Source organism: Limulus polyphemus, unplaced genomic scaffold, assembly GCF_000517525.1.
Source record: "Limulus polyphemus unplaced genomic scaffold, Limulus_polyphemus-2.1.2 Scaffold2727, whole genome shotgun sequence".
NCBI lineage: Eukaryota > Metazoa > Arthropoda > Merostomata > Xiphosura > Limulidae > Limulus > Limulus polyphemus.
This window is the reverse complement of record NW_013668337.1, coordinates 118,829-130,200: the sequence shown is the minus strand read 5'-3', so window position 1 is coordinate 130,200 and position 11,372 is coordinate 118,829. Positions and strand designations below refer to the sequence as shown.

At 32.7% G+C, this 11,372-nt stretch overlaps 1 protein-coding gene across 1 annotated transcript in view; it reads right to left on the bottom strand.

The window, feature by feature from the left end:
* Positions 1-11,372, bottom strand: part of LOC106467750 (adenylosuccinate synthetase-like) — a 64,485-nt gene that overhangs the window by 15,588 nt on the left and 37,525 nt on the right. Inside the window, exons 9-11 of the mRNA XM_013928125.2 lie at positions 3,820-3,974; positions 1,680-1,804; positions 1,106-1,203 (exon numbers count right to left, since the gene is read on the bottom strand). Coding sequence (XP_013783579.1) covers positions 1,106-1,203; positions 1,680-1,804; positions 3,820-3,974 — 378 coding nt within the window. The remainder of the gene's footprint in view (positions 1-1,105; positions 1,204-1,679; positions 1,805-3,819; positions 3,975-11,372) is intronic.

Here is an 11,372-nt window from a genome sequence, read left to right as displayed (position 1 = left end):
GTATATTTCGTAAATTAATATCAGAATAAATATACTAAGGAGAAAGTTGGATGATCTATGATAGAAATCAAGGGTGGTTTAATATCTGATTTCTATTTTTATGGTTTTTTGGGGATAACTATCATACCCACAACCGGCTATGGACAGTGAGTGATAGTGGGATCTGGGATGTTGTGGGTTCTAGCACCCAGTTCCTAATCCCCCTTTTTTTCGGTTACATGCTGGCTAGCTCTGCATCTGTTTTTCTGATTATGGCTGATAGATGGAATATCCCCAATGCTTCTGGGAGCTATTACCGCAGACATTTTCACTTTAAAAATGATACATTTGTACAAGCGGTATAATTTTACATTGTTATATTAGAACTTTGTTGACACGTTCGCTTACTTGTTAGTGCATACATCTACATGTACAATAAATAAATTGTAGGTTATATCATATTTTCGTCAGAGCTATACAGTGCTGAGTGATCGCCTGTATGCTTTTGATGTAATACAGTTTAATTGAAAAACTGCATATATATATATATACACTACTATTTATAAATAAATTCTTAAATTTCAGTTATTTTTCTTAAACTTAGTAAAGTAAATACAAAAATATATATGGAAAACAATGATCTCTATTACTTATGATGTTATGAAGTTTCTTTGTACTCGTGTGTTGTACTTACTAAGCCTTTTTGAATTTCACACATGGAGGATGTAAAAAAAAAATTTTTGTATGTTTTATATAGTCATTATAAAAAATTATAAATTACTATACCAATACCACAAAATTCTACTGTAATTTATCAGCCTTCCTAACTAAGATGTATTCAGGTCTAAATCTCATTTTGGATCACCATGTCACCTTGACACCACTCTTCAAACTTGCAACAGAAATTACAGCTTTACCCATGTAAGTATTTTAGGATGACTGGCAGAATTACATAGTTCAAAATGAGCGCTTTCAATTGGTTATAAATATGTAATTGAGAGAAGTGGGCATAAGTAAACAAGTATTTCCAAAAGAGGAAGAGGTGGGTGGAGCCACTGTGGTGGATTAGCTAAATATAATGATATCTGATCCATACAAGTAGGGAAAGTGATACATAAAAACTTACCAGGTGGGATTGAGATGGTCTTTCCATTTAACTTATATGATACTCCAATCTTGATTGTATCAAGTACATCAAGAATATCCAGCTTTGTAAGAGCAATCCTACAAAAAGAAATGTTAAAATAATATCATACAAGGATGTATAAATAGCTAATGGAAGATGTACATCTGTATTCTTGCACAAAAAACATTGTCATAACAGGAAAATGTCATTTACCAGTTCAACACTTGCATAAACTCGCAACTTTTGTTTACAACTGATTGTGAAGAAAAAATTAAATTAAATTAATTCTTTTTGAAGAACAACAGCTTAACTGATATTTTCTCTGCTAGAAACAAGAAAGATACTAAAATACAAGAAAAATAGCCATACATAAAAGTTTAGTCTTTTCATGACAATAAATTTCTATGCTCTTTTTAAAGCTAAAATTCACAACATGATCACTTTTTACTTTTGTAATACGCATAGTTTCTAGTATTCTAATGTTTTGGTTCTCAAACTAAAATATATAATGGAAATTATTTTGTATGTAACAATTCAATATTTTTTTCCCCACAATTTCAACTGTGAAACTTACGCTGAATAGCCATTTACCATACTGGAATATCTCAACACTACCATATCTAACCATCCACAGCGTCGTTTTCTTTTTGTAGTAACTCCTATCTCTTGTCCTCTTTGTTGAAACACTTCCCCCAAACCCTATGAAACATATGTTGTTAAAATGCATATACTAAAACCTTCTAGTTTTGTATTACAAGTTGTCTAATGTAATGAAGTATATGATTTATTTACCATAACAAAGCTAACATATCTCTAACATGTACTTATTTATCATTTGTAAATTGACACCATTGCATGTTACAGATCTTTTGTGATTTTGAAATTCTACAGATGTTAACAGCAAAATAGTAGAGAAAATAACAGATAAAATATAAAGTTTTACTGAAAAACAAACGTTTGAAATGTATTTAGGAGATTTTAGGGATTACACAAATGAAATTTAAGATTTTTGAGATGAAGTATTTTTAATCTTAACATGAAAATTACTTTGCACAATATGTTCATGGACAAATCTTTATTTTAGTTTTATAAAAATACTTCCTTGAAAAATATGATTTTTTGTTTGTTAAAGACTTATGTTAACTGAAAGACTGCTAACTTTTGTGAAGATATCCACATTATATTGAAAGTTAAATGTACTAAATCTATAAAAACTTTAAATGAGTACAAAGAAGTCATATGGTTGGTCAAATTGACTGAGCCTGTGTTGAGAGAGCTAAATTCCTTTACTATCAATGTATGTGAATTAAATTGACTTTATAACGTAAGTTATGATTCAAAGTTTGTTATCTAACTTTTAGGTCATTTCAAAAGAAACCTGAAAAAACTACTTTAACTGCAGATGTATTGCTATGTGACCAACAAGCTATGAAAATTCTCTATACAATAATTAATAATACAATGGTAGTTGAGTAGAGTATGTCTAGACAATAAGATGCTTATCTAAACTTTTGACTCATTCATTTCAAAGTTCTCTGAATGAATACAGTTAAAACAATAATTTTTTTTTCAACTTCTGACAGTTGCCACACCCACCTTCAACAGATTTGTTTGAGCTTTATAGCCTATATGTAGATGTTGCATACACATGTATAATCATTAGAAAGAGCTAATTTTCACTATAATATTACAATAGTTATTTTGAAATTGGTGCTAAGTTGTTGTCACAGGGTACATGTAACTGATTATAGTATTGTTGGCTGCTTGATCAACTCTAGTGCTTAAGGTTGTTTCTTACCTAAATATGTTATAGTTAGAGATAAAGTTTAAATTGTATTTAGGTCTTACTATTATATTTTAATTAATTATGTACTAGTTATGTTTTAAAATGCATAATTGAAAGGTTTAAGCATTTTTAAATACACATCATAGTTTGCATCAGTTCTCACTTTTGACGATATTACATGCTGAACAGAAATTTGCTGAAGGGTTGTGCATGTCTCTCAAAGAAACTAATATGCCTTGAGGGCACCGCTAACTTGTGTTGGGATGAATAACAATAATATGTGAAAAAGAAAAGACCCAAAATTATGAATATAAGTAAAACAACATATTTAAAGATATTCTACAAAAAGTAAAATGTATTTTTTTTCCTAACTTTAATCATTTCATTGCATTGTATATTGATGATAATATCTAGAGTTAGTGACATGGTAAAGAAAATGAAAAATAAAATATAAATATTTACCTTACAAACTTTTGATATTCATTTAGGAGGTTCTAGAGGTTATGGAAATGAAATATGAAAACTATAAGATGACAAAAAGTATCTCCATACTTAACATGAAAATTGCCTTGCACTTGGAACAATTTTAACAGTGAGTGCAAATAACAAGTAAAGATAAATAACATTTTCATTAGAAAGATGTAATTAGAATGATGTCATTTCTTGTGTACAAAATACTTATAAACTTTAACAAAATTTAATGAGGTTTCGTAAGGAACACACAGAGTTACCACATTTTTATTGCATAAATGTCCTTCCCTCGTCAAGTGAATGGTAATTTCATCCACTCGTTTTTAATGGGTTAACTGCAACATAATTCTCTATGTAAAAAACTGTACAGTACTTGAACTGTATAGCATTTTAAATCCAATATTTTTCTTCATAATGTAAACATACAAAACTATTGAGAAGTAAGTCCCAAACTTACATCCTTCAATTCAGTTGGAAATGGTCCATCTCCTACACGGGTACAGTATGCTTTCACCACTCCATAAACTTCCCCAATATACCGCGGTGGGATCCCTAGTCCTGTACAAACACCTCCTACAGTGCAGTTGGATGATGTAACATATGGATATGTACCTTGAAAACAAAAGTTTTGTCAGATTATTAAATGTTTTTTAAAACTGTTCTCTATCCATAATTTCAAAAACAACACAGTAAGTTAAACTAGTCATCTTACAACCTTACTCCTGTACACTTAAGTTCAAATGAGCAAGAAAAACAAGTTTCTTTCAATACTTAAAAATTAAGTTTGTACTTTTAAGATAGGTTATAAAACTAAATGCAGTTTGCAAATAAAGAACAGAACTGTAAGATCAGCAGCATATATTTATGTTCAAAACTAGTTTTTTAACAAAGACTTGTTGACATTCCATACCTTTTCAACATTTATACAAAACGTCCATTTAAAGTCATATTTCAACAATAATGATTTGAAACTACAGCAAACTAAAATAAAGTGATTAAAAACTTAATCAACTACATCTAGAAAAAAAATGCAAATATCAATTTAAAAAATACCCTAATTTTTGTGAAAAAAGAACAGTACAAGCCCATAACTGTACTTACTTATTTAGTGTGCCATTAAAATCAATATCTTCCAAGAAGTTAACATTTTCCTTACCTGAAAATGTATTTCAAATAGGTACCTTACTGCCCAACAAAGAGTTATTAACTTGCAAGAAGATTTTGAACATACCACAAGTCTTGAACAAAACTCCCACCCCTATGTGCATTAAAATGGATAGTGCCAGTCGTCACAAGACTATAGCCCTCCACCACAAGAAAGGAAACACATCCTCCAGGTACAATAATATCCATGAGCACTAGACTCTAAACAAAGACTCATTCTTGATGAGGAAAAAACCCATCACCACAAGTAGGAAAAAAGATGGGAGGTTATGCAGAGAAATGAATATCTGAAGTATTTCAAGTACAAAAAACATTAACTTCAGAAATGTTTGCTCACCTCTCTGCATAACAAAGAGCTAGAATCCCACAATGACAAGATGGTGGAATTGCCAGTACAGTTAATGAATTACAAATATGAGGTCCTTTCTAAAACCATGATGTCAGAAATTGAATACCCTATGTAGCTTGTCACTCACTAGAGGGAGTGGTAGCTTTATGAGGTATCATGAAGTATGAGACCACATCCTTGTCATGCATTAAGGATGAAAGAGCAAATTATAGTCAAAAGAATCTTCTGTGTGGTACTATGTTGGGTGGGTGAAATAAAAGATCAATCAGCCAGCCATTATCTCTCAGGCAGTCAGCTGAGCATAAGTGCAGTGTAGCTACTGTAATAAGTCAGGTGGCACTGTATTTGAGAAATACTTGAGTGAGATACCTACCAGAATAATCAGGTTTACAGAAAAAGAAAACCAGATCTGCATCCCAAGGAGAAATGCAAGATCCATCTGGCTGGCCTAATCACCAGAAATGGCTTGGTTCATAGTGTGCTAAATTTCTAGAAACACTCCAGCCATTCAGAGATGCTTCCACTTGGTCTTATACCAGTAGGATTACACTCTCCCAATGGGGAACTTTCCATATTGACCTTCCCAGCAGCTTAGAAATGGAGAAGCAAGGGTTCTCCCTTACTCCAGTAGAAGAAAATAGGGATGGGGAGACAATTAGCATGTGAGAGAGCCTTAGAGAGGTGCTCCAACCAAACAGGAATCTGAGTAAGATTCCAAACTGGTAAACTGCAAAGGGTTACCACGAATAGGGACAGCAGGTGCTAGCCAGGCACACACCTGGTACTGGCTTCTTTTTGTCCTTTTGAAACACAGTCTGGAAGGTAAAATATACAAATACTGCAAAAGTAGTCTTGCAATAAACCCATCTCAACAGTGGGCACTGGGAAAAGGGGTAGATGGACTTAACAGTTTTTTTGTACCCCACTCAATACAGATTTTGAGAGAGAGAGAAACATATTCCCTGAGAGACATCAATGGCTTAAAGGCAGGGTTCATTCATCTCAAGTATATATATACACACACATCAATATACAATATTTGCTAGGAGGGATATGTCAAAAAACTAATTTAAAAAACCAGAAGACAACTCATCTTGCTAGTCTCTGGGAAGACTGGAGAATGGTAATTGGAAGGAAACCCAGATGCAGATATAATCCATCTTGTGTTGTAAATAATGGGACATAAATGTGTTAGGGGCTGTACACATCCCTACCTGTAATATCAAATCCAGACTTGATGGGAGGTGAATCAAAAAGTTGACAGTATATCATGGAACAATAAACAAGCCAGATTAATTTTCAGCCTAACAAGTAAAAGTAGAAAGGAGTATGGTAAGAGAAAAAGATGAATCCCATAGAAAGAAATGATGAAAAACAACTGCCATGTATGAGAGCAGTACAAGTGAGGTAACACAAAACCAATCAAACAGGCCACAAGAAGACAATTAGCATAACAATAATCATACAGAGAAGAAATGGAAGGGAGAGTGATTGGAAAAAACATCCAATCACCCCTCCTAGGCAGCCCAGGTGCAGTCTAGGAATAAAATCAACCTATCCCTGTGATAAATAAATCAGGAGGCAACTAAGATAAAAATGTCTGACTGAACTAGTCCAGATTGAGAGCATCCATGCCAAAGCTTGAAACTCCTGATACATGATAGATTAACAATTGAACATCAGAGTTACGAACCCAAAAGAGAAAGTCAAGAACAAGGTAACAGAGGTCTAGAGAGCAAATGCCTCATTGCCTGTAAATAGAAAGAACAACAGAGGAGGTGGCCATACGGAAGAAAATAAGAAGACAAAACATACAAGTCAAAAGATGAAGGCATGCTCGTTTGGCAGCCAACATCTTCAGGACATTGATGAAGAGACTGCTCCTCTGGAGACTAGAGATCTAAAATGTAGAAGGTGCACAGAACTGCTTTCCACCTGAAAAAAGGCATTAACTCTCTACATGGGCTCAGTCAAATTGACTGACTACATGACCACTTTGTACTCGTTATAGTTTTGATACTACCATCTTTTAATATAGTATGTGTATCTTCACAAAAACTGGCAGACTTTCAGTCTTTTACACACAAAAAATCAGATTTTTAGTGAAGTATTTTTAATAAAGATTTGTCTGTGAATATATTGTTTTTTTATTAGTCCAAGAGCAAAGTTATTTTCATGTAAAAGTACTTTTCTTCATATCAAAAATCTAAAATTTCCTTTGCATAAACTCTAAAACCTCCTAAATACATTTCAAACGTTTTCTATCTGTTATTTTCCCTACCCTAACTCTATACAAGGTTGGCCGATTTGACCGACCTCATAACCAACTAAAAAAATAAAATAATCAAAATAAATCTGAATTACATTTTTCTTTCTAGAATGACTTCAAATTGTAACATGAAACAACATTTGTCTATCCTAAGTAGCTTTAAACTTGTAACATTATACATCTATTTATACTTAAATTTTATTGCCCTTTGAAAAATGTTTAACTACTATTATAATGTGAGCTGCACATTTCCCAAATGATTTATAACTTATAATGGCATGATATATTATTATTTATCTTACCTTAACTAACCTAAATATTTTCCTATTTTAACAACTTAGGTATTTTTATAATAATAAAGGATACACAAGAAAAACAAGAAACAAATTACCTGGGCCTTCTCTTTCTTTGCTGTTGACTGTCGATGACACTTAACCTTACATTTTTATACTCATGGTACAACTGCACTTAAATTTTTTTTTTTATTCTAATTAAGTAATGCACTAAAGAACACTGAATAATCGCATCCCAAAAGCAGACAATGTCCCATAATTATCACAATTTTTCTGGCTTTCTATCTATGCGACAAGATCTGTTACAAATTCATCAAAGATGGTCGATATGTTTCCTGTGGGAACAAAGCTTGTACTACACGAAATATTGACAATTTCCTGTACAGAAAACAATGTAATATAATATGTCATTGGATAAATGAAAACCTTGGTTTTTCTATTGGTTATAAATAATATTGTATTAAATGTAAGATAGAACTATTAACAAATCAAATCCTCAAAGAGAGGATGAGACAGCTGGGTGTGGCAAGAGGGGTCTGATTTCCTATTTGATGCTTCTGTAACCAGACAAGATTGAAGGCTATGAAAATTATGCTTCGTCTGAGTAATGACGATATTACAGTGAGTAATTTATGTTCAATTTCGTACTTATTGGAGGGGTGGTGAATAAATAAGGGAAATTTAGGATTGTTTTAAATACTCCCTTATAAAACTTATATAATATTAAAATATTGATTATTAGCTATGATTTTATGCTACATTAATTGGTATAACAAAAAGTACCTTAAATTTTGTATGTAGCTCAATGAAATCCTTTTGACATGTGCAGTAAAAGATGCCCATGGGGAGAGGGTTAGGTGAGAGGTTGTTTGTAGGTCTGTGCCACTCATACTGAGCTCCCCACAGGTATGACTACAGATGTATTACTTAGGCAACTTGGAGGTTTCAAACAGATTGAAGTCTAGTCAAGGTGGAGGAAGAGGGATGCTTATAGTTGTAAGAGATAAAATTAGTCACTATGACAGGAAAAGGTGAAAAGAAGGAAGGAGAAATATGAGAGAAGACAACAGATCTTTGGATATATGGCACTAATCAGCCAAAGTCCATTGAAGGGGATGCATACTAGTACATCTAAAGAGGAACAATGGACTTAAGGAAGAACAAGTCCACAATAAAACAGGCAAATCCTATTGCACATGAAAATAAGGAGACACAAGGAATCAGAAGCTCTATGTCTTGAAGACAAAGGAGAAGGCTATGCCTTCCCAGCATACAAATAAAGAAAACCTTTCAAGGAAATGAGAAACTGGGCAGAAGGCCAAAATGTAATTGGACAGCAAGACCACACACTTCAAATGAGATAGCTTCCAAAGGAGAAGGGAATCACAGCAGTGGATTCCACTTTAAATGGAGCAATTAGAGGCAAAACACCTGTAGAGTAGTGAAACAGCAGGCCTGAAGAATGTAACCTCTGAGAAAAAGTCCACCAGACCCAGATGAAAGACATATGGGATCACAGCCAGCCCAAAAGGAAGGACTGTGAATATTCTACCACTGTGGATGAGCCAAAGGAAACAAAAGCTGGACTAATATATCAGGATGTGGAAAAAGCATATGAGACATCAATCCTTGTTTTCCACATTCCATGAGAATAACCATCTCAAAGTGGGTTAAGCATCCATTTTGAACTGGGAAACAACCAAACTACATTCAAGTGGGCCAGATCTACAACAGATTTTCACATTCCTCCTATTTTAGAATAACAAAAAGATGGGAGTAAAACCTTAGTGGTGTCAAGAAATTGGTCCATGGCATTCAAATTTGGTGATACAGAGAGGAAAAACCCCTGAGAAACCTAGTCATTTGAGGCAACAGGAGTCAAAAGGTATATACAGTGAGACAGCCAAGCTCCTACTGGACCAGGAATGACGAGCAGCTCTAATAGGAGACACTGGATAGGAACAAGAGGACTACAGAGAATGAGAAACCTGGTGGGGACCCGTGGTCCATAACATCAAGAAACTAAATTGAGCAAAGGCAATTGCTGATGAGCTGCTTGAACTCAAAATTCTGAAGCATAAGAAACACCATGGATGCATGGATAAATATTATATTGTATTATCACTTGAAATACAACATTAGTGGCATTTAGATAAATGAAACCCGAGTTAGTTGCTATAGCAACGAGATGGAATATACTACTTGAATTGGTTTTATTGATCTATTTTGCATCCTGATATTTCCACGATATTTGAGTAAATGAGTCTCTAATATAGCATAATCGAGTTGATTTCTGAAATACTGAATAATGAAGTATATGATTTAGTTACCATAACTCAACAAAAAACAAAGCTAACATATCTCTAACATGTACTTATTTATAATTTGTAAATTGACACTATTGCATGTTACAGATCTTTTGTGATTTTGAAATTCTACAAAAGTTAACAGCCACCTAGTGGTGGTAGAGTCCACTCAAGCAGGACATGCAAATTTATAGAAAACAAAACTTTTGTTCTTAGATACCTTATCTTTAATGTTTTATTTTTACAATAGACATTGGATTTCTACCTGTGAATAAACACTACCTAAGGTCAGTCAAATTGTCCAACCTTGTATGGAGTTAGGGTAGAGAAAATAACAGATAAAATATAAAGTTTTACTGAAAAACAAACGTTTGAAATGTATTTAGGAGATTTTAGGGATTACACAAATGAAATTTAAGATTTTTGAGATGAAGAAAAGTATTTTTAATCTTAACATGAAAATTACTTTGCACAATATGTTCATGGACAAATCTTTATTTTAGTTTTATAAAAATACTTCCTTGAAAAATATGATTTTTTGTTTGTGAAAGACTTATGTTAACTGAAAGACTGCTAACTTTTGTGAAGATATCCACATTATATTGAAAGTTAAATGTACTAAATCTATAAAAACTTTAAATGAGTACAAAGAAGTCATATGGTTGGTCAAATTGACTGAGCTTGTGTTGAGAGAGCTAAATAAAACTTTTTATACAATTTCGTTTTTTTTTGGGGGGGGGGGGTACAAGGTCAGTCAAATTGTCCAACCTTGTATAGAGTTAGGGTAGAGAAAATAACAAATAAAATATAAAGTTTTACTGAAAACAAATGTTTGAAATGTATTTAGGAGGTTTTAAAGATTACACAAAAGAAATTTGAGATTTTTGGGAAGAAGAATAGTATTTTTAATCATAATATGAAAATCACTTCCACTCGGACTAGTAATAAAATAGATTCAATATATTCACAAACAAATATTTAGTAAAAATACTTCATTAAAAAATAAAATTTTTTGTGTACAAAAGACTTGTAACGTTTACTAAAGGTGCACCAAATTTTGTGAACATGTACATACTGAATTAAGTTATAGTATAGATACTTAACGTGTGCAAACATGTCTAAGAATTCATGTATATTTTCCCAAGCCCATCACGAAAGATTTAAAAGTAAATACTAAACAGAAGATAATTCAAATCAAAGTTCTAACCGACATGTATAAAAAATTTGGGATCTTTCTTGTAACTAAAAACTAAGGAAAGAAGGACTACACTCCAAATGGTAATGGAATTTGAAAATATCAAGAACAAAAATTTCATTAATTCCGAGTAAAAAAAAACATTTTAACAAAGATGTGCAGAGGAAAAGAATGAGCTTTTGTTAAAATGCCAGTGCTCACATAAGCTGGCACTGTCCACCTTCACATATGTAGAGGTGGGAGCTTCATCCAAGGCTTGAGGCCTGTATTAAAATTTTCTCAGCAGTAACACAAGATAATATCTTTGTTGTCCACAGATGAGAGTAAACATTTCTGAAAAATGCATTTATGAAAACATAGAAGTGATATATGACAATCAATGGTAAAAACTGATAATGAGAGAGCAGTAACAACTAAAAACTCATTAGAGTAGT